This window comes from Myotis daubentonii, chromosome 2 (assembly GCF_963259705.1).
Source record: "Myotis daubentonii chromosome 2, mMyoDau2.1, whole genome shotgun sequence".
Lineage (NCBI taxonomy): Eukaryota > Metazoa > Chordata > Mammalia > Chiroptera > Vespertilionidae > Myotis > Myotis daubentonii.
In genome coordinates this window covers 53648974-53676571 of record NC_081841.1, presented here as the reverse complement: position 1 = coordinate 53676571, position 27598 = coordinate 53648974, and the positions used below count along the sequence as shown (strand labels likewise).

Sequence of the window (27598 nt, the reverse complement as noted above, 5' to 3'; positions counted from 1 at the left end):
TTACCCTTCCTTTTTACGCAGTGAAAACACAGTCTAGAGAAGGTGGTGGCTTATATAAATACATCACAACCCAAGGCAGGGCTCGGATCTGTGCGCTGCCCTGGGGGCAGGGCCCAGAGCATCATGGGAGCACTCGCTAGAGGAGGTGTGTGCTTTGTGGATGGCCGATGAGTTGGTGTTTGAAAAGCAAGTGTCCTCTCACCTTTCAGTGTTTTGTACCCACCCCCCAACCCCAACAATTTTTTTAAAACAACAAAAATAAGCCCTATCTTCAAGAAGTTTCCAACATGACGGGGGAATGCACAGAGACCAGAAGAGAACCTTTCTATGATTGTATAAATTCTATGTGCACTGGGGGGGCCGGCGTTGCTTAGAGAGCAGGTAAGAGAGTTCTCAAGAAAAACAGGTAGCACTGGCCAGTGTGGCTCAGTTGGTTGAGTATCACCTCATGCACCAAGAGGTCTCCGGTTCGATTCCTGGTCAGGGCACATGCCCGGGTTGTGGGTGTGGGCTCACAGTGAGGGGGGTGCAAGAGGCAGCCGATCAACGTTTTCTATCTCTCTCTGTTTCTCTCCTCTCTCTCTCTAAAATCAGTAAAAACATACTAAAGAAAAAGAAAAGAAAGAACAAGAGGTAATGCCTAGGAACCATATGGAGTATGGAGGTGTAGGGCAGTCACTACTAATTGGATCGGTGTATTCCTTAGTAACTATCACAAGCGCGGAGAGTGAGCCAGGCTGAAGAACTTGACCAGGAGATGGCAGGTGTCTCTGGGTTTCCCAATAGGAGAGGAATTTTCAAAGAAACTGTGGCTGATGTCGGGATTAATTGACACAAATGGGGAGACTGAGTCTCCTAACTTAGAAGTAGGAAAGGCAGTCGTGGTCTTCATTGTGTTGTGGTCAGGAACACATGGAGGGCCAGAGAAGGGTCAGAAAGGAAGTTGCCGAAAGCCAGATCCTGAAGCCAAGATGAAGAGGTTTGGGAGGGTTGGGATGAGACTCTGAAGGCAGGGCAGTTTCCCATGAGAGCAGAATCAACCCATTCCAACTACTAACCACAGGAGACCAGTCACCTCCATCCTGAACATAGGAAGCCAGCTAGATCAGCTCATTTCTTCTTGTAGCCTCAGCTCAGATAGTGGTGTGCTTGGTGATCAGAGAAATAGAGGGGAAGCAGCAGGGTGGTAAACATTGAGTGCCTGCTCTGTGCTAAATGGAGAGCTAGATGCTTTGCATCACTTACTGTTCATAGCAATCTCTTGATAATAGGAGTAGTTGCCTCATTTTATTGATGATGAAGTGAGGTTAAGACATTTCCCCAAGGCACACAGTGAAGTGCCAAGAGCTGGGATTAAAATTGAATTCCGTCGGACCCCAGACCTGCTCTTTGCAGTGCTCCCCCCACTCTGCTCTGGACTTCTTTGGGGCCAGATCCATTTCCCACAGAAGAACCATCTACCTATGGTCTTAATTCTCCCCTTTAAGAAGTGGTGGAACTGCAAGATGCAGTGGTGAATGCCAGGTTCTGTGCTTGGGACCAGCATGAGACAAGCTCACAGAAAGGTCCCCTAGCTTAGGCTGCTTTCATTGAAACGTCGTATCTGGAGCATCCAGATCAAAACCTGATCTAATCTACCTGCCCAAAGTACATGTTGGTTTACAAATGCCTTACTTTAAAGAGAGACGCCTCCCCTTGAACAAAAAAAGACTATAGAGTAGAAGAATGAAATGTCTTCAAACCTGTGAAAGGCTTGCATACATGAAAGAATGGAGAGATGATCTGTGAGACTTAAGAGGCAAAACTAAGACCCTCTGGTGGAGGCCACAAGGAGACGGAAACCAGCTCAGTGCAAGGACACATCTGCGAAGACCCAGGAGATGGTAAGTTCCCGGGACTCGGGTGTGTCAGCTCCTCACACCTAAGGTTCTGAGGACGCTTGCTCTGTCAGATCCTCTACTCGAAGGATGAGCAGAAGTAGCTCAGATAATGCTCGTCCTAGGAAGCAGTTCTTCATGTCGCCGTGTTCTGGGTGAAGAAACTGCAGGTCAGAGGTAGACAGCTGCCAAGGCCGGGCACAGGCTCCTTACATCATGGCACCTCTCCAGGATGGGGCAGAACTATTGGGGGGGGGGGGGGATCCTAGGATCGGAAGGGAAAGGGCACCAGGTGACTTGAAGGACCCCTTCCTGAGAAGCAGGTATTTCCCAAGGCTGGATTCTAGTCTCGCGCCCCAGTAGGTCAGAGCCAGGCGGAGGCGGGGTGACTAGAGCGAAGTGGACAAAATCATAGTCCCGCCCCTGGATTCTGCCCCTGCCTGTCTGGAACTCCATAGAGTCAGGGCCCTAGGCACCTCCATCCACCTGGTCCTTCAAAGAGCTCTAGTCCAGAAAAGGAAATGGCTGGGCCTGACAATGTGGAGCTGTGGCCACAGGGTGGCAGCAGTGCCTCAGCTGCGGGGATGGCTCCCGAGCCCCAGGTGAGGCAGGTCCTAAGCAAGCAGTTGCCCTCTAGTGAGGAGGGGGTCCGTCTACAAAGATTTGAAGCAATCCCCACTCTGTGAGCTCCCCACTTTCGTTTTGTCCCCTTCTGCATGTCGTTTTCCTATCCACAGGCAAATCTCAGAGTAGTGGCTCTAAGAGGCACATATGCAGGGGTGTGGATGGGCTGGGTGACCCTGGCTGCAGCCATGAGGGGAGGGACCCTGGCTGGGTCATCCCGGCCACCTCTGACCCTAACTCTTCTCCCCACTCCCTCTGTTCCAGGACACAATACCTAGCCCTTCCTGACAGGGCTTTATTTATGCTTTTATTCTACAAGTTAGAAGAGAGGAGGAGGTGATCAATTGGAGCTCTCCAACCTGTTGAGGGATTGGGGGTTCTTAAAGGTCCCCCAGGGCCTGGCGCTGACAAAGCATCTGCAATTAATGATGCTTCTCAAGCTCTGGAGACAGGATTTATGCATCTAATAAAGTCTGTAATTCCAGGCTTAGGGGCTAGGGCCGGAGGCTGAGAGCAGGAAGTCCCGGAGGGGCCATGGGAGGGGATCTCAGGGGCTCTTAATGGGGCCGTGCATTTCCATTGTCTGCTCTAGATTCCCCCTCCAGCTGCGGTGGGGGTGGCGGGCAGGGGGACAGCAGGTATAAGAGGCAGATGTGGCCGGAGGAAGGCAGATGACAGCATGGATTCCAGGCAGGCAGCAGTGCTACTGCTGGTGCTGCTTTTAATAACAGACTGGGGCCACGCTGAAGGACCAGGGGGCCAGGGTGGAGATCACATCTTCGTGGTAAGTTAGTGCCCCTCCCCACGTCACTTTTCCTCTCTACCTCAGCATGGGACTTGTGCTCTAGGTTCAAACACTTGGCAGAGTCTTCCTTTGAAGAAATGGCTACTCAGCCTCCTACAACTTGTCACTGGAAGCCACTCCTTCCCCTACTGACCTGAACGTCCAGTCTTTGCCCATATTCCCTGCTGGATGTGCCTGTGCCACAGGAGGAAGACACCGGACCCCGCACGCCACAGGATGCCGAGGCCCCTGCGTCACTCTTACTCTCCCTGCTCCAGGCCATGCAGCGACCCGGCCGGAGCCCAGCCTTCCCGTTTCAGCCCCAAAGGTGAGTCTGAGAGGGACACAGGCAAGGCAGGGGCCAGGGGAGGGTTGAGGGAGGGGGCTAGAGAAGGGACTGGAAGGACCTACAGCTGAAGATGGATCTCTCCTAAGGTTTGGCAGAAATACCCAGAGCTCCGGGAGCAACGACCGGCTGATTACCCGAGCTGGGGAGGGGCTGAGCGCCCCGTTCTGGAGTCTGGCTGCCCCTCAGCGCTTTGGGAAGAAGTGACATTCATCTCTTGATCCATCTGCATGCAAGGCCCACACCCAAAGTGCCATATATCCCCCCCCCCCCCCAAATAAAGCTGCCTGGCTTCTGAATCAGGTGTCTGTGTCTAAGACTTGATGGGGCTGGGCGGGAGCCCATGACAAGAACCACAGTCCATCTCCACCAAACTCTCCAGAAACACAGGTGATGGGGTTCCCAGAAGTCACTGCACCCAGCCTCCCGCCACCAGAAAAGCAAGCACGGGGACATGTGCGGAACAAGGTGGGGAGGCAAAGGGGAGGTGATCTGGCACGAAACTGCCATCAGCCACTCAGGGGAACAGGAAGATCAGGGTGTAAGGTTCTGAGGAGCAGCACATTTATTCTGGGCTCTAGGGGACAGGCCGATGTCATTCCCCTCCATCACCACCAGTAACATGAGGACGGATCCTGGGCCACTGAGGCACTGTGGTCCCTGGCTCCTGGGCCCATGCCCTCCTCGGCCTGCGGGGAGGCAGTCTGTGTCAGAGGTAGAGATGGCACCTCCAGAGGGTACCCGAGCTGGGCAGAGGCCTGGGCCGAGAGCAGGAAGAGCAGGGAGCGAGGCTGTATGTCCATGAGTCCAGCTGGAGCTTTACTTGCTGCCCGCCATGATCTTGAGGTACTGCAGGGCACGGCGAGCAGCCTCGCCACGAGCTGCCTCCCTGGTGGCTGCAGAGCCGTGACACACGGTGATCGGCTGTGTGGACAGCTCCACCAGGCACTGGCAGAGCCCACTCAGGCTCAACTCCTCTGGAGACCGAGAGAGAGGAGGAGGCAGTGTTGGGTGGCGAGGCAGCACCGGGGTGGGGGGCTGTGATCCGTGCCGCCATCATGCCTCCCCCCACTCCTTATACCCATGTGTACTTGCTCTGGTCCAGTCCCCACCATCCCCCGGCCCCCCAACTAGCCATACCAATATCCAGGTAGCTGACATGGAAGGCCTGCTCCTCAGACAGCTCGCTGAGGACACTGCAGCAGGCAGGGCCCAGGGCACCTAAGGAGCCCAGGGAGCAGCTGCGGAGGGACAGGATCTTCTCTCCCACTGAATTGCGCAGGGAATCCCAGGTGCAGCCGGGGCCCCGGTTCCGAAGTCCATCCAGGCGGGAGCCCACACCCTGATGAGATGAAAACAGTGAGGAAGATGCGGCACTGGGCTGGGAGGCCCTGGCATTTAAGAGACATTTAATGTCCCAGGAGAGACAAGCCCAAAGAATGGTACCTCCAGCCTGCCTCCCCTCAGTCTATTCCCGTTTGACCCCCTATCCCTATCAGACCCTGGACTGGACGGCCAAGCTGCCTGCCTCATTGCAGGAACAAAAGCCTACAGGCCCCTGGCCTGCACCAGCTCCCCCAGGGCACTCACCAGGTGGGCCAACCGCTGAAGCTGAACGAGAACCCCAAGAATCCTGGCTCCCATAGGAAAAGGGACAGAAGCAGGCCTGGGACCCAGAAAGCTCACTCCCGAGTCACAGAGCTGAGTCCCCAGTGCCCTGGCCTGGCAGGGAGGGTCCCCAGCCACTCACAATGGAGAAGTGATCGTCGTCAGGCTCTGCCTCAGTCCCGTCCCGGGCATCCAGAGGCACCGTGTGCACGCGCAGCAGCATTTTGGCGGCTGCGTTCCGCTTTGCCAGCTTTTTGGAAGTGCCACTGCCTGCACGTGGGGAGAGGGTTATGGATGACAACTCCCAACAGACTCGGTGCTTCCACCAGGCTCAAATCTGGGTGGAGGGTCCCCTAAAGAGATACCGATTAGGAAGGGGAGCGCAGGACCTGCCTGGCACCTAAGAATCTGGTTGGCCAGAGAGGGGGGAAGACAGGGCGCAAGGAAGAAGCTAAGGGGAAGGAGCCAAGCTGGGGTCTCAGCCAAAAGCGCGGGGCTGTAGCAGAGAGAACCCAGGCGCCGCCTGTGGCCAGGACTGGAGTGTTGGGGGACAGGAGCTGCAAGAACGCCCTTCTGCCCAGTTACCAATCTCAACGAAGCGCTCCACTCTGCAGGTCATGGTGAACTCTTTGCGGTGGGCTGGCCCAGACTCCTGAGTCACCGTGTACTCGGGCAACCGCCAGCCCTTCTGCACCACCAGCTCCTTGGAAGGGAGAAATATGGGTGGACAGGCCGAGTGAGAAGAGTCCAAACATCCTTTCCCTCCTACCCTAGGAGCCTCAGATTCCAGACCAGAAGAGGAATAAATGGGGTGAAAAAAAGCCCTCAGGAAGGGCCCCTGGAGCAAGGGAGGACAGGCATGCACAGGAAATGAGGAGGGGGCACACCTGCAGAGCACCAACAGGGTTGCACTCAGACTGCTGAGGGGAGACAGCGGGCTGCACCTCCATGGGGGGGCTCCTGAAGGAAAAGGGGTCCAGGGCCAAAGCTGAGGGGCTAGTTTCTTCTGCTGCAGCCCAGGAGTCCTCAGCCTCGTTTCGGTTCCCCCCACTCCAACTTCCAGCCTCCTTCCTCCCCCCTCCCCTGCAAGTGAGGTCTCCTCCAGGTCCCAGGCCCACTTCAATTTTCTGGAACATGCGATCATCACCTCGCCAGGACAGTGGGAGAGGGGCTGTCTATCCAGACCCTGGAAGCACCGGATGGGGCTCAAACACAGGACGATCATGGGGCCAACTCAGAAGAAAATGGGGCCTGCAAGACCCTTAACATGGGTCAAACATCATCCACATGGCCATTTAAAATCACTGATTACCGCTTGTCCCAAGAGCTTACCAGCTGGTGCAAATTCTTCAAACTCTGGTCCCCAACTACTCCAGCCTCTGTTTACTCTCAGACTTCCTCAGGCCTGACCAGCCCGGGGCCAAGGGCTGGGGGCCAGGAGCCAGGACCCATTCCTCCCCCCTCAGGCAGTCAGAAGACACAAGATACCTGGTTGGGAGAGCAGATGGAACAGGAGTAGCAGCCGCTGCAGCAGTGAAAACCGGACCGTCCTCAGGCAGTGAAGAGTCTAAGGGAGAAAAAGAACTTCCCGAGGGGAAGGGAGCCTCTGCTTCACACCCTTGTGGGGCGGGGACAGGGAAAGGGCGGGGGACCCAGGTCCTCCTGACCCGCTCATCCCCTAAGAAACTCCTTCCCATTCGAGTCAAAGACTCGGGGAAGCTCAACCACCAGCTCTTCCTCCTGGGATCCTTTGCTTGCCAAACACTGGATCAAAAAGACTGAGAAAAGGAGAAAGAGGGTCTCTCTACCCAAGAACTATAGGAGCAAAAAAATCCAACCTCAGTGCAGAAGAGGAAAGGATATCTTGCTAGACAGAGAAGGCAACTCCCTCCAGCCTCAGCCTCCACCCCTCTCCCTCCTTAGCCTGAACCCCAAACCACAGCCACAATCCCTCAGTGGAGCTGGCCATTCCCCCCTGGAAGCACCCTGCTCAGGTCCAGAGGAAACTCAGGAAGAGAAGGTCAAGGTGGCTAAGTGTCACCAGGTCAGGCCTACTGGGCAAAGGGGCTGAAGCAGGGGCCTGGGTTCCTGGCAGGGCCTCTAGGATGCCTCAGCTGTTCCTCCCTCACCTGCTGTCCTCCAGGGCCGGCTCCAGCATGCTCCCCCCTTTGAGGTGTTTGAGGGCCACCTCAGCTGCCTTGTGCTTGGCTGCCTTCTTGCTGGGGCCCTGACCTGAGAGAGGGGGCGTGGGCAATACTGGAGGTCACTGGAAGAGAAACCAGCATCCCACAGCCTCTCTCCTCACAGCTACAGCGAGTCAACCAAGCTCCTTCTCACTGACCTCCCCCTGACCAAGGCTGGAAGTGTTCTGTGAGCTCCCCACATCAAGCCATGCCAGACAGAGAGCTCCTGAGCTCAGACCCTGGGTGGAGACTCTTTCTCTGCCTTACTTTCCTTTGGGAAGCACTTTCTCTCAGTAAATAGAAATGGCTGGGAAAATAGAAATAAGGTAGGTTCTAGCGTCAAAGCCTGGCTCTGACTTACTAAGAATGGGACCTTGCACCAGTCACTGAATCCCTCTGAGCCTGTCTCCTCCTAGTCAACATGAGGGAATACCACCCACATCACTGGATTAGACTAAACAGGAATTGAATTAAGCACCTGCTGCAGAGCCCAGCACAGCTGACACTCACTCCCCAAACTTCGCTGAGATTTCGGTTTATCTCCTTTTCCTCTCGGATGCTGACGACCGGCCCTATCACTGTGGCAATCTTGCTTGCTCCTCTAACTCTCCCAAGTCCTACCCACCTCCTCACAGACCTGTTCGTCCCATCCAGTCGGTGGCTTTTCCCCCTGAAACCTCCCCCTCCCTCACTGCTCTTGGAGGACTGTGAAGAGACTCCAAGAAATAAAGCCAGTGGGGCCCTGTGAATGAACACCCCAGCGAGGCTGGCCCACGCCTTCCTCACCAGTGCAGCTGGTGTCGCCAACGGTGACCCGAAAGGTGAAATTAGGCTGGTGGGCTTGGCCCTCGGCTTTGAGAAGGTCGTACACGGGCGTCTTCCCTATTCTGGTCCCATACTCCTGCAGAAGGCTGATCGGGGTCTTGCCTGGGTTGGCTGCCAGCATTTGCTCTATACTGGGGGGAGGGGCACAGACCCTCATCACACCTCCCCTCTCTGCACCCACCTGGCCAAGCACGGCTATATCAGACCCAGGCACACTATGGGGGTCACAAGGTCCAGGGGACCCCAGGCAGTACAGCAGTCACAGGCTAGGTGCAGTGTGTAGAGGTGCGGGCTGGGAAAGCAGGGTCCACTGCCCTAGGGCAAGCGGGGAATGCACTGTTCCTGTCTCAGTTAAGGCGGGGGATCCTGTACCCGAGTGCAGGTTAGAAGTGCATGTCCCCTAACACAGTGCGGCCAAGACCCGTTACCCACCAAATGCACTGAATGTCGGGGGCATGAAGCCCAATGCCCCAGTGCAGTCTGGGAACCGGACCAGCCCCAAACTATTTCGAGCTGGAGGCAGTGGCCACCGCTCGGGTGAATGCCGGGAACCACGGCCCACTACCCCAGTGCTTGCCGGGAACAACCCTCAGGCCAGGTGCATGCTGGGGCCGCGCCGCTACCCCTCCGCACAGCGCCACGCTCTTCGCCCTGCAGTGATGGATGCAAGGCCGCTCACCTGGGCAGCCCGCAGCCCGTGGTAGTGCCGGAGCCCTGCTCCTCTTCACTCATTCCCTCCTCCGTCCCCGCGGGCGCCACCGTGACTTCTGCCTCCACGCGCCCCAATACACCGCCGACAGCCTAGGGCCGGGGCCAAGCCCGGAGTCGCGGCCGGTCGGGCCCGCCGTGGGGCATTCTGGGATATGGAGTCCCCCCGCCCACCCGACTCTATGAGTCTCCATCAGCAGGGGAGCTATCCGCCCCACAACCCTCCGCGTGGTCCGCCTTCGCAGGCAGCACCGCCTTCTGGGAGGAGCGGACCCCTACACCGCCGCTCCCCGGGATGAGGGTGGGTTGTTTGTTTGTTTAAATACTATCCCGCCTCCTTCCTTCCGCGCCTCCTCTCCCCTGGCAGCGGGGGGTGGGGGGAGGCTCTGGGCATGCGCAGTAGCCGCGTGGAAGCGGCGGGGCGGGCGGTAGGGCTAACTCCAGCGGGGGCCGTGCGGGGGGCAAGGCTTCGAGCGCTCAGAAAACTACCGAACCCAGGAGCTCGCGTGTCACGTTTGTCGCAGCTGGAGGGGCAGGGTCCAGCCTGCACGAGAAGCTTCCGGCGCAATTGGTTATTCCCGACTGCGCTTACTTGCTCTTGGTGTGTGGCGATTGGTTACTTCCCCCGAGGGGCAGGGACAAGGAAAAAGTCGGTCCCCTTGACCCCGCCTCTTTCTGGAAGAAAGGTTGTGATTGGCTCGTGGTGAGACTGCTGTCGGGTCTGACTGTCCGCGGTCGGCGAGGGGAGGCCTGACCTGGGCGCGGAGAGCACCGTCCTCTGCCTCCGAGTGCAAGTCCGGCTCAGACAGTTCGCCCTGGGCACTCAGCCCAGGCCCCTGGCGTCCGGGCCTTCGTCTCACAGAACCTGCTTCCTTCCCCGGTTGTCCTTTACCTCTCTCCCCATTGAACTCTGCCCCGCAGCCTGTCGGTGTCCGTTTCTCTTCTAGAGCCCTTTTAGAGTGAACCTTTCTGTGGCTGTGCCCGAGTTCACCCTAGTGAGCCTTGCTGTGGCGGCCAGGAGACCCCTCCGGAGCCTGAGAATCAAGGGCACGACGGGATTGGAAGGACGAAAGCACGTGCTGGTCTCGTTTCCCCGGCCGTGGGTCTTGGGTCTCAGTTGAGAGCAAGAGAAAATTTTGGCCTCTTAAAACAATCGACTGATCTGGCTTTCCGAGGTCCAGTCCCTCCTTCCCAAAGTCTCACAACCACTGAACTGAAAGGTGAAGGAAAATCTTGTGACCTTGCAGAGAAAGAGATCACGAAAAATACCCGATTCTAATGAGTGTTCTGAGCATGGGTCAGGGAAGAGAAGGCTGAGCCCGGGGGGAGGTCCAGAAGAATCTGGGAATATTGGGGGGTCATCCAGGAACACGGAAGGGGGAGGGAACTGAGCTGCGTGGATTCCCATTGGCTGGAGCTGGAGTGGTGACAATTAGGGGAAGGAAAGCTGGCAAAATTGGTATGACTGGGGGAGCAACGCTAGTGTGCAGGGTGGGGTGTTGTCCCCTCGGGGGCTGCAGCCTCAGGGTACAGGAGGGAGTTTATGACTAGTCTTGGGGGGCGCCTATGGGATCGGCATAAGGCCCGCGGGGGGACCGCCCGCGGGAGGCGAGGGGCCCAGACAGACCGGGGACGGGCCTGGAGCGCGCCGGTGGCGGCAGCGGGCGCCTTTAAGAGGCCGGCGGCTCCAGCGTAGCATCCCCCGCTCAGGGCGTGTCCGTCCCGGGGGGCCAGGGGCCGGGGCCTGGGCAGGAGCGGGAGTTCAAGCGGAGTGGGGACGGGGCGAGGGGTTGGGGGGTGGGGGGAGAAATCTGGGGCCGACACCCGTGCGCCGCGCGAGCCTCGCCTCTGAAGGCGCCCCGGGTCCGGTCGAGGGCAGCGGGGGGAGGAGAGAAGGAGGAGGAGGAGGAGGCGGGAGCAGCATCCGGAGCCGAGCTGCAGCAGCGCCGCCTTTTGTGCTGCGGCCGCGGAGCCCCCGAGGTGAGAGCCGGGCCGAGTCGTGGGGGGTCGGGGGAGGGGGCAAGGATGGGTCCGGGTCCCGGGGTCCGGGTAGCGCGGGAGGGTCGGGATGCAGATGTGGCGGGTGGGGGAGGGTGCCGCGGGGATGCTGAGGTTGTGGGAATGGAGGAGCTGGAGACCTGGACCCGTCGCCTGTGGGGACGGGAAGGAGGAGCGGAGCGGAGGGACGCTGCGGCCCAGCTTGGAGATGAAGAGCCTCCAAGCTTGTATGGGGTGGGGGTGGGGTACGGTTGGGGACCGACTTAAGGACAGCGGGCAAGAGACCATCCACCTCTCCTCCCACTCTTCCTCAAGGAGGAGGAGGAGGAGTTTTGGCCCTTGAGAGAGGAGAGGAAGGATGGACAAGGCCTGGTGCCCGCGGACCCCTACAACCTCCCCCCAAACACACACACGCCTAGCAGGCTGCCCCTGCGGTGTAGGCAGCCAGCACCTGTTCCCGGAGGCCCAGGCAATGGCCTCCTTCCCCGTCCCGGTGAAGCCCTCCTCCCCTCCAGCTGTGGCATTCACCTCCGTCCAGCTGTTGCATCCTCCCCTCCCCCATTCATATGTGGTTTTCTCCCTCTGTCCTTCCATCTCCTCTGGTTTTCCTAACCCATTTCCCAAGCCCAGGCCTTTCGTGAACCCCCTCCTCCCTTTTACCCACACACTCCTCACACTCCTTGGCTTAAAAATACATAAGAATCCTTTCCACAGAGTTGAGACTCCCCATAATCATGGCCTTGGCTGAAGGGAGGGAAGGGAAGGGGTCAGAGGCTTTCTAGATAGTGGAAGGAAATGGTGGGGCGACCCTTAGAATTTAGGGAGTAGTCCTACCTATTCACTCCATGACCTGTTCCCTCTTGGGAGGAGAGTGAGAGCCCATGAGGTCTCCCCCACCCGCGTTATCTCAGGACAGTCAGTGCCTCCCACTAAACAACTGCAACTCCCTCCCAACTTTCAGGATCAACCCCATGGCTCTGGGAACTCCGATTTTCAGCCAGAGTGTCATTCACACCAAGGAAAGGCCCCAGGTGTGCCCTGGGCCTTCCTACGCAGACACCAAAGCTCCTCTGAGCTGGTGGAGCCTACTCCTTTCTGTCTCACACTTAAGAGTGGCAAACGCAGCTCCCTCCCCAGCCTGCCACTCACCCACTCACACTGGGCTGAGGGGATTCTGGGAGACCCACCCCGGCGCACGTGAAAATGCACAACTAAATATCCATCCCCTCATTAGACCCAGTTATGAGCAGAGGAGGCAAGAAGTTTAAGTAAGGAAGTGGCTCAGGACTTCCTGGGCGTCCTTACAGCTGAGGATGCCAGAACCCCTGTAAACCAACTGCTGTTCCCCAGTCCTTCTCAGGAAGTGATGGAAGTGATGATGTGGGCATCGGCTTTGCCAGGAAGAAGACTCCAAATTCTAGCACCCTCCACCCAGGACTCACCTAATGGAAAAATGGCTCCTTGTGTGCAGTCCTGCCTGGGCTGGGGGGAAATAAGGGACTAGGGACCCACCCTTCAGAAGTCCCTGCTGGGGGAGCAAAGTGTGAAGACGCCAGCAGGGGACCCAGGGGCTTCGTGAGGGGTTGCCCACAGAGACTGGTCTCTCTGCTTCATCTGCTCCCAGGACTAGGGTTGTGTGTGATGGGGGAAGGTGATGAGGAAGCAGGGACTCTATTGCAGAAGAGACCAAAGATCTCCCAGAATAAAGAGCCCTTGTCCTTTCTTCTTTCCTTGCTCCCCTTTATCTCCCCTCCTGTTTGTCCATGTCCCTTGCCCCTTTCCATTGGTACCCTGCCTACTGCTTCTTGTTTTGTGGAAGAGGGAAAGGGAAAGAAATGATGGGAATTACATGATTAAGCCCCTACTAATGCTTGTCGGGCACTTTTCCCATGGCTAATGCTTATAGGGGGCTTGCTGGGTGCCAGGGACTGGGCCAGGAACTTTATTCAGTAATACAGCAGGACTAAGAGGTAGTGTTATTATCATCATCTTTATTTTAGGGATGAGGAAACTAAAACTTAAGTAATCTGTTTGAAGTGAAAAGGTTAGTTTGTGGCTAGAGCTGGGCCAGAGCCTGTGTCCTTACCCACCGCTTATGTATTGCATACCACTGTGTGACCGAGGCGCCACTGCCCCATTTAGGGATGAAGGAACCGATGTCTGTTAAGAAGCCGCATATTCCAGGTTGCCCAAATGATCAGGAGCAGAGACAGGATGTCAACCCAGCCTCTCTGATTCTCAGGCCATCCACTGTCCCTCTACTGCACACTGTCCCAAGCTAGGTGACAGAAATGGACAACACTCTGTCCTTTTCATCTCCTCTTTAAAAATAGATTTTTAAATTTCTTACTTTAAAGCAATTTAAAGTCATTACTGAAATACTAGAAAATATAGATAAGCCACAAGAAGAAAAACACCCACAATTCCACCTACCTAGAAAATGGTACACTGGTATCTATCCCTCAAGCTCTTTTAAAATGCACATTCAGCCCTAGCCGTTTTGGCTCAGTGGATAGAGCGTTGGCCTGCGGACTGAAGGGTCCCAGGTTCGATTCTGGCCAAGGGCACATGCCTGGGTTGCGGGCTGGGTCCCCAATAGGGGGTGTGCAGGAGGCAGCCAATCAATGATTCTCATCATTGATGTTTCTATCTCTCTATCCCTCTCCCTTCCTCTCTGAAATCAATAAAGAAAAGAAAAAATAAAATGCACATTCAGCTCAGGAACTATTTGTTAAAATACTCTGAACTTCCTCCTCCACATTCCTCTGAGGTCCTGAGCGGGAAAGGCCCTCTGTGAGCCCCATGGCCCATCATGTCTTGCTCCTACCCTGTCCTTCCCCTCAGACTGTAAAGGGCAGGGTTGAGGGGTGATCCTAGACCACATTGGCCAGGGGGTGAGGGGGGGTGCAGAGAATTAGCCGTCCTTCTCAGACCAGAGGAGGAAGTGTGGCAGGATTTGCAGAGGAAGGACAAAGGACCTGGTAGAGACCAGCGCACACTGCCATTGTGGCCTGCTGTGCCTGGAGCCTGGACTTGAGGTTTGCCTTGGGGAAGGAGAAGGGTGGAGACCAAGTCTCCCTTTTTCTGGTCAGACAGAAAGACATGGCCTTTCCAGAATTCACAAAGAAAGACCTGGTGTCCAGCCGACCAGGAAGACAAGCCAGGGACTGTGTTCAGAGCATTCCTACATCGTTTCACTTAACCCTCCCCACCCCATGAGGTACCGTTGGGAGCCTTGGAGAGGTTACATTTCTTAAACTAACTTTTGGCAAAACTGAGGTTCTACTTCTGATCTATCCAAATCCAAAGCTGGCTTTGTTTTTCCCCCCATTTCTCAGCACCTTCACTGCCGGAAGATGTGGTGGCCACTAGGGTTCTCGGGGCTTGGCCTGTATGAGGCTGAGGGCCTGGATTTCGTTTTCTCCAGGGTCTCAGGAGAAGGCATTGCCCTCTCATGAGGGCACTGAGAAAAGCTGTGGTTCTTTTTGTCTGAGAAGAACCCTGGGGCCAGGACCATGGATTCTGTAAGATGCAAAACAACAAGCGGCAGCCAAATGACCAGAAGGCATGGCAGAAGGGGTCGGTCCATCCTCTAAGGCAGTGGTTCTCAACCTTTCACAGGGGTCACCTAAGACCATCCTGCATATCAGATATTTACATGACGATTCATAACAGTAGCAACATTACAGTTATGAAGTAGCAACGAAAATAATTTTATGGTTGGGTCACAACATGAGGACCTGTATTTAAAGGGCCAGAAGGTTGAGAACCACTGCAAGGGTCTCAAAGCCTGCAGAGGTGAAACTAACATTCCAGTCTTGGGTCTCCTTTCCCCATGAAGGCCTCCCTTCCCATCCCGCTCAAGAAAGAAGGGGAATCGTCCTCCTCTTCCTGAGTGCCAAGTGAAGTCCAGAGCAAGTGGCTCGTGCTCAGGGTGAACACCCAAGATTTAGACAGATGGCCTGGCCTCTCAACAGAGCCTCCAAGATGCCAGATAAGCAGCTTGGCGTTGAGATTATGCTGTTAGGAGGAACCAAGAAAGAATTCAAAGGGTTTCCTTGCCATGGGCCTCCAGCATCTCAGGCTGGAGAACCTCGGGGGAAAAATTAAAAGGGGAAGAGGGTATTCCCTGCCTTCACCCAACTTATACAGCCTCCTGAAGAGGAACTCTAGGAACCAGCACCAAAGCAGACAATCTAGTAGCTGAAACTGGGTGTCAGGGTGTCCAAAAAGCCTCTTACCCTGGAAGATGTATAGCTTAGGGACCACTGTCCCCTCACCCAATCTGGAACAGAGTTCTGCACAGTAAGCACTTGATAAATATGGTGGACAGGTGACTGACAGATATCCATCCACTCCTGTCACATCCCTGCCCTTTCCCAATGCTCTGCATAATTGATGTCTGGGGAGACAGCTCCCCTCCCCGAGGTGACCAAATGTCTGGGCCAGGGGTTCCTAGCCATGTCCTCCCAAAGCCCTGGCTCCAAGGCCCAGCTGGGGGGGGGGGGGGTAGTGGGGCACAGCTGGCAGGTCAGAGAAAGGAAACAGAGGGGGGGGCGGTGCTGCTAGAGAGAAATCTCCCATTTACTACAGCTCCCTGGAGCTTCACCCCTTCAGGTCAATCTGGAAGAGTAGTCATTAGCCTGAGAACAGGGCGAGGGTGGATTGAGCCTGGGTAGATTCCCTCCCCTTCCCTTAGTCCCATCTTTTTCTTCAGCTGCTCCCACTGCCCTACAAGACAAACAGGTGAAATGGCTTCTCCCTCTCTCCCCAGCTGCTGGCCCTGGATACCGGAGGGTCTCTGGGGAACTGGAGGGAGGCTGGGCTTCATGTCACCCTCTCTCTGCCTGAACCTCTTCGTTGCCAAACGCCAAATGAAGGCTGAACATTTCCTTTTAAAAGCCAGGTGTTGTGCCTACTCAAGGCTCAGCGTCTAAACAGAAAACGAATCATCCTGTTCTTCAGTCAGTTCCTTCTGCTCTCCTTTTTCTCAGTGTCTTCTCTGCTTTTCAAAATCAGTTTTTCAATCCATTCTTCTCAGGTTTGACTCTCCCTGACTTCACGCTGTTTCGGTCTCTGGATCTCTCACCTTGTCTTCCCCCCCCCCCCCCCCCCCCCCCCGCTCTGGCTGTGCCTGTTGTCCTTTCTGTGTTGATTCTCCCTTCCTCCCGACTTCCTGCTTTCTGTGACACTCATCCCCCTGCCAAACTAAGTCCACTCTCCAGCATCAGTCTCCCTCTGCTTGCGCCGAAGATCGGCATGAGGGGCAGAGGGAGGCAGGGCAGGTGAGGGGCCCCGAAGCAGCCGGCGGCTGCACGTGGCCAGCCCGGGTCGGGGGCGGGGCGAGGCGCAGCCCCACCCCCGCGTCGCTGCTCACGTGACTCAGGGCTAATCTGGTCCCGGTGACTTCACGCGCCGCCTCGGGCCCAGTCGTCATGGTTACGCCGCAGCGCCCAGCGCTTTCCTCAACCCGCTGTGTCCCCTCCCCTTCCCGACCCGGACCCCCTCCTCCCGCTGCTGGGCCTCCGCCCGCAGCCTCGCGCCACGTGACGACCGGGAAGGGGGGTGGGGGGTGCTGTAACCCCTTCCTCTCCGCCTCGTTTGGGCTTCTAGCGGGCCAGCAAGTGGTCCTGGCTCCTCTCGATCGCCCACCCCGCCGTCCCGCCCTGCTGGCCTGCCAGGGAGCTCCCGCCTGTCTTCTCAGGGGTTCGGAAGGGAAGCCCCGTTTGTGGGCGCTGGTGGCAGCCCTCAGAGCCTCCAGGCGCAGCGGTTCTCAACCTGTGGGTCGTGACCCCTTTGGCGGTCGAACCACCCTTTCACTGGGGTCGCCTAAGACCATCCTGCATATCAGATATTTACATTACAATTCATAACAGTAGCAACATCCTATATAATAAAAGGCTAAAATGCAAATTGTCTCCTTGACTGGGAGTTCGACCACAAGTTCAACCAGTGGGCAGGGCCGGCCAACCACCCACGGCCCCTGCCCTTGGCTGGTCCAGCCCGATCAGTCTGATCAGGGCAGGCCAGCTGGACCCCACCCATGTACAAATTCGTGCACCGGGCCTCTAGTTATAGTTATAAAGTAGCAATGAAAATAATTTTACGGTTGGGTCACAACATGAGGAACTGTATTTAAAGGGCCAGAAGGTTGAGAACCACTGCTCCAAGGGGAATTCTGCGGCGCACTGGCCTGTGTTTGTCCTTTGCATTGTAGTGTACGTCTAACCCGTTGAAGGCGCTCATCTCCTGGGATATGTTGGGGATTCAGAGGCTGGACCTGACTGTGATTTCAGCTCTCTGCACCTGCTTCCTCAGGAATATAAAGGGGCCAGTGGTAATATTTCCTTCGCTGGCTGGTTCTGAGGAGTGATAGGTAGTGTAGGTGCGAAGTGTAGTAAGACATTCCTCTGGGGTGAGTAGAACAGTGGCCCCATCTTACTGAGCACCTGGTGCTGTTTGAGGCCCCGGGATCGATCCCATGCGAAATCATAGCTCTCAGAGGAGCCAGGCGCCCTATCACATGCGGCCTGGGTAATGGGAGCCATGACAGAGGCACAGGGGACTGTGCACAGCAGCAGGGACAGGGAGGAAGACTTCCAGGATGAAGTGAGATGGGAGAGCACACCTGGGGACCGATCCTGAGCCTCTTCCTAGCTCAGCTTCTTGGGCAGGTTAATGATACCTCTGTCAAATGGGCAAAGGGTGCCTACCGTAGACCTTTGGGCATTGAGTGAGCTAATGTGTCTGTGACAGGGGCTGACATATATAGTAAGCCTCCCATGAGAGTAAGCCATTCTCAGCTCAGTTGTGTATGGCCTGGGTGGGTACCAATAGCAGTGGGAGATGAGGCTGGGCAGGGGCCAGAGCTCAGAGGTAAGGCAGGTGGACCAAATGCAGTGGATCATACTAACGGGTTTGAAGCAGAAGAGGGGTTGCTAGCCAACTTTTAGTTTTGAGCATTGTCTGATACACCCAAAAACGTTTTGACTTCAGTTCCTGGTCAGGGCACATACCTGGGTTTTCAGCTCAATCCCCCATCGGGTGGATACAGAAGGCAAACCGATCAATGTTTCTCTCTCCCTCTTCTTCCCTTCCTCTCGCTCTCTCAAATCAGTAAATATATCCTCGGGTGAGGAGTTAAAAGAGAAAAAAGTTATTTTAAAGGCTGGTGGAGAATGGGCGGGGGTGGGGAGGGGGCGGCGGCTTTGGAAGAACTTGGAAACCATTTAAGAGGCAGTTGTCCTGGGTCAAGTGACACAGCTAATAAAGCCTGAATTAAGTAGTAAAGTGGGAGTAAAGAAGAAAGAATAGAATGGCATTGGGTCAGAACTTTTTAAACGTGTCAGGTACAAGAATCATCTGAGGTGCTTATTCTATACACAGATTCTGGGCCCACCACACACCCACTGAAAAAGGCTTTGAGAGAAGCCAGATGTCCATGTTGATCTGCGTCATTATCTAGGGCAGTGATGGCGAACCTATGAACTCATTTTTCTGGTTGATTTTTCTTTGTTAAATGGCATTTAAATATATAAAATAAATATCAAAAATACACATCTTTGTTTTACTATGGTTGCAAATATCAAAAAATTTCTATATGTGACACGGCACCAGAGTTAAGTTAGGGTTTTTCAAAACGCTGACACGCTCAAAAGGTTCGCCATCACTGATTCTAGTGAGCTCTCTCTATGTGTAGATTCCTGACACCCCTCTCCTGATGGGACTCAGGTTCTGGTGCAGGGGGTTAAGAAACAATGAGAGGATTGCTGTCCTCAGGAACCCTCATATCACAGGATTTGGTACTGGATGTGGAAGGAGACGGGCGACTGGAATGACCCTGTGTCAAGCCCTGGACAAGTTTGGTACAGGGTACAGAACTGGTAGCTAGTTTACCCTTTGTACAGTTGGAGAAACTGAGGCTCAAATACAGCTTGCCTGAAGTCACACAGCCAGTAAGTGGCAGAAGCAAGGCCAGGATTCAGAGTTCTTAATGATTGCTTTTTAAGTCGCATCCAGCTATGGATTGGGACATATCTTCATTGTCTAGAAAGCTGGGTCTTGGTTTGGGGATCTGGGAATGAGGCCGTGGAGAAAGAGGAGACAGGGTTTACTCTAACTGACCCCTGGGGGGAGAAGCTGGACTGATGGGGGTGAGGCTAAGCAGGATGAAGCAGTAGGCGACAACTGGTCCTGACACAGCTTCTGCACCCCCATTGAATGGTTCTGCCTTGTTCCCCAACCGTGCTGGGGAGGGAGTGGAGGCGATTGGCTACTGCCTTCACTTACCTGGAAGAAGCCCAGGTGTGTATCTCGGAGCACCCTCACGGGAGACCAGATGTGGCTCTGAGCCTCAGGATGCTCTCACCTGAGTTTAGTGTTCCTGCTACCGCCTCAGCTGCATCATGTGTAAGCACGTGAGCGTGAGGCCCAGAAATGCCAGCTGAGAGCGGCACTGAGTGTCGTCACTGTCACCTTTGTGTGCCTCAGTGCAAGGGCCCTAGGTGTGTTACTTTTAGGTGCCTAAGGTTGGGACTCAAAAGGTATATATATATCTGAGACCCTCATATGACATGTGTGTGTGCATGTGAGCCTCAAGTGAAAGAAATATGTGCTCCTAAGGCAAATTACAGTAATCTTACAGGGAGAAGGGACTATGTTACCATAATACTTGAACTTGAGATATATTTTACCAGGACCTGAGCAGGGCTGTTACCTGTGTCTACGTGAGAATGATACTCAGGTATGTTACCTGTATACCTGAGTATCATTCTCAGACTTGTGTTACTAATAGACACTTTGGTGGAAGCCTGTGTATCAGGTTTCCTAAGATGGGTCCCAGGTGAAACTTGTGAAGGGGGATGGGTACCTGAAGGTGAGACTCAAATGTTATTTCCAGTAGGGAGCCCAGCTCTCCAACCGGTGCCTGTGACTGGAGTGAGCATTCTGAGCGGACGCGCCTGTGCTTTGACCATTTCTCCCTCCTTTGTTCCCATAGGGCCCATCGCTCACCGCCACATTGGGGCCTAGAGGCCATGGCCTGCCTCCATGAGACCCGCACACCCTCCCCTTCCTTTGGGGGTTTCGTGTCCACCCTCAGCGAGGCGTCCATGCGCAAGCTGGACCCAGACACTTCTGACTGCACCCCTGAGAAAGACCTGACGCCTACCCAGTGTGTACTTCGAGATGTAGTGCCACTGGGCGGGCAGGGCGGGGGTGGACCCAGCCCCTCCCCAGGTGGAGAGCCACCTCCTGAGCCTTTTGCCAACAGTGTCCTGCAGCTACATGAGCAGGATGCAGGAGGCCCAGGGGGAGCCGCTGGGTCCCCTGAGAGTCGGGTGCCCAGAGTTCGAGCAGATGAGGTGCGGCTGCAGTGCCAGAGCGGCAGTGGCTTCCTGGAAGGCCTCTTTGGCTGCCTGCGCCCTGTCTGGACCATGATCGGCAAAGCCTACTCGACGGAGCACAAGCAGCAGCAGGAAGGTAGGCTTTGTCCACTTTGTCCTCCGGGGCTCTCCCCCCGTTTCCCTGAGCTTGCGATCTGTTGGACAATCCCATCTAACTCACCTGTTGACCCTCTCTCCTGAGCTTGGCCCAAGCTCCTTATCCATCCATCAGCTACTGACTTCCCAGCTTTTTTTTAGGCCACCCATTTATGCCTTCCCTGTCCCCCCAAACCTAGTCGTCTTGACCTATTTTGGCTACTTTTTTGCCTCACCCTCCTTGAGTCATTTCAGCTAACCCAATCCTCTCCCCTGTGCCTATCACAAGGCCCTGAGGGTGGCTCTCTCTGAACCTTGTGGCACTGTGCCTCCTGTCCACAGACCTTTGGGAGGTCCCCTTTGAGGAAATCCTGGATCTGCAGTGGGTGGGCTCAGGGGCCCAGGGTGCTGTCTTCCTGGGGCGTTTCCATGGGGAAGAGGTGGCTGTGAAGAAGGTACGGGACCTGAAGGAGACTGACATCAAGCACCTGCGAAAGCTAAAGCACCCCAACATCATCACTTTCAAGTAAGGTTCAGGGCAGGGGTTGGGGATACTATGCTGAGGGCAGGGACCTACTTGGGCGGCAGGGATCTACTCCACCCTGTTTATTTACTTTTAAAAAATATTTTTATAAATTTGTTTTAATCCTCCTGAGGATATATTTGTATTGATATGAGAGGGAGAGAAATATCAATGTAAGAGAGAAACAGCGGTCGGTTGCCTCCTGGATGTGGCCTGACCGGGGATTGAACCCACAACCCAGGTATGTCTCCCGACCCAGAATCGAACCTGCGACCCTTTGGTGCACAGGAGGACGCTCCAATCGACTGAGCTACACTGGCCGGGGCTATCCTACCCTTTTATTTTTTTTAATGATTTTTATTGATTTCAGAGAGGAAGGGAGATAGAAACATCAATTATCAGAATCATTGATTGACTGCCACCTGCATGCCCCCTACTAGGGATCAAGCCTGCAACATGGGCATGTGCCCTGACCGGGAATCGAACCCTAACCTCCTGGTTCATGGGTTGACGCTCAACCACTGACCCCCACCGGCCGAGCTACCCTACCCTTTTTATTTATATTTTATTTTTTAAATATATCTTTATTGATTTGAGAGAGGCAGAGGGAGAGGGAGAGGTAGAAACATCAATGATGAGAATCACTGATCGGCTGCCTCCTGCACACCCCTCATTGGGGACCGAGTTGGCAACCCGGGCATGTGCCCTTGACTGGAATCGAACCTGGGACCCTTCAGTCCACAGGCTACTCTATCCACTGAACCAAACCAGCTAGGACTACCATACCCTTTTTAAAGGAGACACCCAAATGGCATGGGTGGGAATGGGGTTCCAGGTATACTGGGCTGGTTCACACTACTGTTTGGCCCCCAGGGGTGTGTGCACCCAGGCTCCCTGCTACTGTATCCTCATGGAGTTCTGCGCCCAGGGCCAGCTGTATGAGGTTCTGCGGGCTGGCCGCCCTGTCACCCCTTCCTTGCTGGTTGACTGGTCCATGGGCATCGCTGGTGGCATGAACTACCTGCACCTGCACAAGATTATCCATAGAGACCTCAAGTCCCCCAAGTGAGTAAGCAAGCAAGCAGGGAGACACCGATGTGCATGTTCTCCTGCAGATAACCCCACCCACGTCAGTGTAGCCTCTCCCTGCTTCCAGACCCTGTCCTATGTCCATGTGGCCATCTCAGAAACCCCTCCCAGGGACAGTCCTATCTCAAGAGGGTTGTGGTGAGCCCCCTGCCTCTGGGTGTCCCAAATGATTTAACAGAAAAGTAGAGTTGCTGCACTGGATGAGGTGTGTGGAGGGGCCTAAACCCCAGCTGACTGCACTCTTTACCAGCATGCTAATCACATACGACGATGTGGTGAAGATCTCCGATTTTGGCACTTCCAAGGAGTTGAGTGACAAGAGCACCAAGATGTCCTTTGCAGGAACAGTAGCCTGGATGGCCCCTGAAGTAATTCGGAACGAGCCTGTGTCTGAGAAGGTCGACATCTGGTGAGGGCCAGGCTGAGGACTGAAAATAGCAGGTGGCCAGGATAGGGAGTGTGGGAGGAAGGAGGGTTTCCTGGACCTGAGTGCAAGTGAGATGTGTTGGTAGCAAGCAGGTCCTGTGGAGGGATCACCTCCCAAGTGATGTCCCCTCTAATCCCCAGGTCCTTTGGCGTGGTGCTATGGGAACTCCTGACTGGTGAGATTCCCTACAAAGATGTAGATTCCTCAGCCATCATCTGGGGTGTGGGAAGCAACAGTCTCCATCTGCCTGTGCCCTCCAGCTGCCCAGATGGCTTCAAAATCCTGCTTCGCCAGTGCTGGTAAGAGTGGCCTGGCAAAGCTGGGAAGCTAAGGGGTATTGCTGATGGTTAGCCAGCACGTAGAATCCAGGCATTCAGGCCTAGAATCCTGAACAGGGAAAAGGGGACAGCATTGCCACAGATGGCTCTTTTTTTTTTTTTTTTTTTTAATATATTTTATTGAGTTTTTACAGAGAGGAAGGGAGAGAGATAGTCAGAAACATCGATGAGAGAGAAACATCGATCAGCTGCCTCCTGCACATCTCCCACTGGGGATATGCCCGCAACCCAGGTACATGCCCTTGACCGGAATCGAACCCGGGACCTTTCAGTCCGCAGGCCGACGCTCTATCCACTGAGCCAAACCGGTCTCGGCCACAGATGGCTCTTGAAGACCCCAGGATTCAGACCATGAATCCAGGGGACTATAATGTAGAAATGAGAGGTGGTTCATCAGTAATCTGCATGCGTGCATTCGATTCAAAGCCACACAGGCTTTCTGTGACCATGGGCAAGCACTACAATTCTTAGAACACAGAAGGGAAGAGCCCTAGTCCCTTATTTGGAACCTAGACCCCAAAGGAAGGTTGAACATTTCCCAAAGTGTGTTTCTTTTAATGGAGTCATTAGGGCAAAGGTTGTTTTGACAAGCAAGTTGAAAATGAATAGGTTTGCTTACTGCAGAATTTTGATATGCTAACAGATAACAGACTAGGGAATTCTTTTATCAGAGTACATTCTAGGATTGGATTCATTAGGACACTGAGAAAGGATGCCCTAATTCCTTTCTGGTCCTCCCTCAAATTCCTTTCTCTAATGCAACTCCATTCCCTCCAGGAACAGCAAACCACGAAATCGTCCCTCATTCCGACAGATCCTGCTCCATCTAGACATTGCCTCAGCAGATGTCCTTTCCACACCCCAGGAGACTTATTTTAAGTCCCAGGTGTGCTGTGGGTAGGAAAATGAACACCTCACCTCCCTCTCTTTGAGGGGAGGCTGGGAAGGGTTGATTGGATTGGAATAAATGTGCTTTGGGAGGCTGAGACCTGGTGTTGGTCAATCATGTACTTCACTCCCATGTTCCTCACCCCTCATTATTTCTCCACCCCCAGGCAGAGTGGCGTGAAGAGGTAAAGCTGCATTTTGAAAAAATTAAGTCAGAAGGGACATGTCTGCACCGCCTAGAAGAGGAGCTGGTGATGCGGAGGAGGGAGGAGCTCAGGTGTGTGCCTGTGTTTGGAAAGGGGATTTCAGCAATAGCAGGGACCGTGGACCAGTTCCCAGGGACTGGGATCAATTATGGCACCCGGTGAAGCCAGCTAACCTCAGGGACCCTTCTGCTCATTTCAGACATGCCTTGGACATCAGGGAACACTATGAACGGAAGCTGGAGAGAGCCAACAACCTGTACATGGAACTTAATGCCCTTATGTTGCAACTGGAACTTAAGGAGCGGGAGCTCCTCAGGTAACCATACGGCCCTTATGCAACCCTAATCCCACTTTCATGAAGCTGTGCCTGACTCAGATGCTACTAAGCCTGGGTCCCCCTTCCTGGTCACATGCCCAACGCAAAGTGGTGTGTGTCTTTAGGAGGGAACAAGCTTTAGAGCGGAGGTGCCCAGGTCTGCTGAAGTCACACCCCTCGCGGGGCCTCCTGCATGGGAACACAATGGAGAAGCTCATCAAGAAGAGGAATGTTCCACAGAAGCTGTCACCCCACAGCAAGAGGTAAGACCAGAGTCACGTGCTGAGGTTCAAAATCGGCAAGAGGGACGCAGAAGCAGGGAGTAGGAGTCAGGGACGCCAGGAAGACTGGTACTGTATTTAGAAAGGGGAGAGAAGTGCTTTGTGTACTGCCCAAGGTTAGGGCATGCTTTCAGTTGATAAATTTGTTAATCTCAAACTTGTCCTTCCCCTCTCCCACCAGGCCAGATATCCTCAAGACTGAGTCTTTGCTACCAAAACTAGATGCAGCCCTGAGTGGGGTGGGTCTTCCTGGGTGTCCTAAGGGTCCCCCCTCACCAGGACGGAATCGCCGTGGCAAGACCCGTCATCGCAAAGCCAGCGCCAAGGGCAGCTGTGGGGACCTGCCTGGGCTTCGTGCAGCTGTGCCACCCCATGAACCTGGGGGACCAGGAAGCCCAGGGGTGCTAGGAGGGGGACCCTCAGCTTGGGAAGCCTGCCCTCCAGCCCTCCGTGGGCTCCATCATGACCTCCTGCTACGAAAGATGTCCTCTTCATCCCCAGATCTGCTGTCAGCAGCTCTGGGAGCCCGAGGCCGGGGGGCCACAGGGGGAACTGGGGATCCTGGCTCACCACCTCCAGCCCGGGGTGACACCCCCCCAAGTGAGGGCTCAGCACCTGGCTCCACCAGCCCGGATTCACCTGGGGGAGCCAAAGGGGAGCCCCCTCCACCAGTAGGGCCTGGTGATGGCGTGGGGCTGCTGGGAACTGGAAGGGAAGGGACGGCGGGACGGGGAGGAAGCCGGGCTGGGTCCCAGCACTTGACCCCAGCTGCACTACTGTACAGGGCTGCTGTCACCAGAAGTCAGGTAAAGTATGAGGGTTCTTAAGTTCTTTTTCTCCCTGGGGTCCAAATCCATGAACTCACCTCCCACATTAGGCTCTTTATCGTAAGCCATTCCCTCCTTAATGCTTTATAATTATGTTCCCCTTTCCTGGGCCCATTACCTCTTCCCACTTTTGACCAGTCTATTCGTCTCTCCTACAGAAACGTGGCATATCATCAGAGGAAGAGGAAGGTGAAGTAGACAGTGAAGTAGAGCTGACATCAAGCCACAGGTAAGTGATGGAGCACAAGAAGTAATGACATTCTTTTGCTTCCTGGGCTGCAAGAAGTGCAGTCAAACTATAGGTGTCTTGCTGACCTATAGGTGGCCTCAGGGCCTGAACATGCGCCAGTCACTATCTACCTTCAGCTCAGAGAATCCATCAGATGGGGAGGAAGGCACAGCTAGTGAGCCGTCCCCCAGTGGCACACCTGATGTTGGCAGTACCAACACTGATGAGCGGCCAGATGAACGGTCTGATGACATGTGCTCCCAGGGATCAGAAATCCCACTAGACCAACCTGCTTCAGAGGTGGTTACAGGCCCTGAACCCTCCTTGCCCATCCAGCACCAGGACCTACTCAGGGGGGAGCAGGTGAGTAACAGAAACAGCCAGTACTGGGCAGGGAAGAGATACCTGGTCATTTGAGAGCTATTGGGGAGATAGATGCAGAGGCCAGAAGATAGGTTTTTTGCATTTTAGTCACTCTACCTGAACCTGTTCTCACCAATATTAAAGAGCAGTATCCACATGGTGGAATGAAGCCTATAGTGTGGCAATTTAGTTCAATAGGCTTGCTTACACAGTAGCTAGAAATTGCAGCCAGGGAGGAATCCTGAAATTAGGAGTCTCATGCCTTGGAGAATGGCCTGAGCAACAAAATCTGGGGGCAGTAAAAAGCAATAAGTTGCTGGCTAATATAACAAAGACTTCAGTGAGGGATCCTAAAGGAATCTACAATACAAGGGATTCTGAGCCTCACACCTCCTTGCATGTCTACTTTTCACAGGGCCCTCCCAATTCCGAGGACTCAGACTGTGACAGCACTGAACTGGACAACCCCAACAGTGGCGAAGCCTTGCAGCCCCCAGCCTCCCTCCCTCCATGAAAGCCACTCTTGTTCTTGTACATAGGAATATTTATATAAATAATATATATATATGCGCCACATAATCAACAGAGAAAGACAGGGCTATCCCAGCCTTAAGTCAGGCTCAAGAGACTGATCCCCTGACCAATTCACCTAACTGGCAGCTGTGGAAATGAAGAACAAGGACTGCCCTAGATCTGTGGCTCAGGGCAAACCGGCCCCTCCCTGCTTGGCCCGGTTATGTTCAACAAGCAGTCAGGCAGTAGAAAAACCCAACTTGCCTCCTATGATCCTCTACCCCCCCCCTCCCCCCCAATACCAGGGAGAAGGAAAGGGAGCCACTTAACTGCACTTTTTTGTTTTCCATTTACTGTTTACACATTTTGCACCTGGGAGGAGGGAGGCTAAGGCTGGGTCCCCCCTTCTGAGGTTTCTCAGGTGCAATGTAACTAATTTCTTTGTCTCTTCATTTCTCTGCCCAAGCCCTGGCTTAGGGTCTAGGGGGGAGGTTAGAAGATTGTACAAGCATGTGATGGCTCAGGCTGAAGAACTGGGGTTTTAAGTCCCTGCTTTTTTATCTTGGTGCCTGATTGGGGTGGAAACTGTCCTATTGTAACCCCTGTGAAAAACCTTGAAATATAACCACTCCATGCAGGTCCAGCTGTCGAGGGTTTTCTTGGTGAATGAACGAGGTAGCATACATGATCAAGTAGGAGCCTTGGGCTCCAGACATTATCTGAGGATTGTGGATAAATTACTTCCTCCTTTTATGCTCTTCTCTCTAAATGAACATCACTTAAAGCTCCAACCTTCTAAACTTGTCTGCATAAATGGGAGCAGGTAACTCTAAAGGATGTTAGAAGGCAGATCTTAAAATACTCCATCCTAATATGGAGAAGGACTGTAAATGAACAGTTATTAAAAACAAGGTACTGATGTTTTTTATCTTGGCCAAGGGAATAGACATTCCTAGCAACCTAAATCCAAGTCAGACACACTTCCAACAGCTTCCAGGTGTATGCATGTGCATCCTTTCCCACACCCCAACCCCTAGTTGACTGCCTATTCTTTACAGATAAATCCTAGGAAAATGTAACCCCCAACCTTTGAAATCAAGGGCACAGCCAGCTTGCTATAGCTACTAGGTCACCTTTCAACGCAGGCTCAAGAGAAAATCCAACGA

General features: G+C 54.4%; 3 protein-coding genes across 9 annotated transcripts; 2 read left to right on the top strand and 1 right to left on the bottom strand.

The window, feature by feature from the left end:
- Window positions 1–24: 24 nt before the first annotated feature.
- Window positions 25–3930, top strand: NPFF (neuropeptide FF-amide peptide precursor). The gene is made up of 3 exons (XM_059683099.1): window positions 25–3285; window positions 3492–3613; window positions 3721–3930. Exons 1-3 carry the CDS (start codon window positions 3181–3183, stop codon window positions 3836–3838), a joined length of 345 nt encoding a protein of 114 aa, XP_059539082.1. The 5' UTR covers window positions 25–3180; the 3' UTR covers window positions 3839–3930.
- A 243-nt stretch (window positions 3931–4173) lies between these two features.
- Window positions 4174–9118, bottom strand: TARBP2 (TARBP2 subunit of RISC loading complex). Of its 4 annotated transcripts, none has more exons than XM_059683085.1 (9): window positions 8927–9118; window positions 8209–8378; window positions 7369–7471; window positions 6728–6823; window positions 6127–6199; window positions 5825–5942; window positions 5382–5509; window positions 4772–4973; window positions 4174–4608 (listed from the first exon to the last, which is right to left on the bottom strand). In XM_059683085.1, the coding sequence occupies exons 1-9, from the start codon at window positions 8977–8979 to the stop codon at window positions 4451–4453; spliced, it is 1101 nt and encodes a 366-aa protein (XP_059539068.1). In that variant the 5' UTR covers window positions 8980–9118; the 3' UTR covers window positions 4174–4450. The 4 variants fall into 4 exon arrangements, with proteins under 4 accessions (XP_059539068.1, XP_059539070.1, XP_059539069.1 ...); XM_059683087.1 differs by having other exon boundaries at window positions 8209–8373; window positions 8927–9066; XM_059683086.1 differs by lacking the exon at window positions 8927–9118 and adding an exon at window positions 8680–8831.
- Window positions 9119–9164: 46 nt separating this feature from the next.
- Window positions 9165–27075, top strand: MAP3K12 (mitogen-activated protein kinase kinase kinase 12). Of its 4 annotated transcripts, XM_059683044.1 has the most exons (15): window positions 10423–10935; window positions 19952–20125; window positions 20225–20433; window positions 20775–20958; window positions 21829–22020; window positions 22295–22453; window positions 22612–22770; window positions 23587–23695; window positions 23865–23974; window positions 24103–24219; window positions 24345–24482; window positions 24682–25306; window positions 25486–25556; window positions 25649–25919; window positions 26335–27075. In XM_059683044.1, exons 2-15 carry the CDS (start codon window positions 19989–19991, stop codon window positions 26431–26433), a joined length of 2580 nt encoding a protein of 859 aa, XP_059539027.1. In that variant the 5' UTR covers window positions 10423–10935; window positions 19952–19988; the 3' UTR covers window positions 26434–27075. The 4 variants fall into 4 exon arrangements, with proteins under 4 accessions (XP_059539026.1, XP_059539028.1, XP_059539027.1 ...); XM_059683043.1 differs by lacking the exon at window positions 10423–10935 and adding an exon at window positions 9165–9256 and having other exon boundaries at window positions 19952–20433; XM_059683042.1 differs by having other exon boundaries at window positions 19952–20433.
- Window positions 27076–27598: the final 523 nt, after the last annotated feature.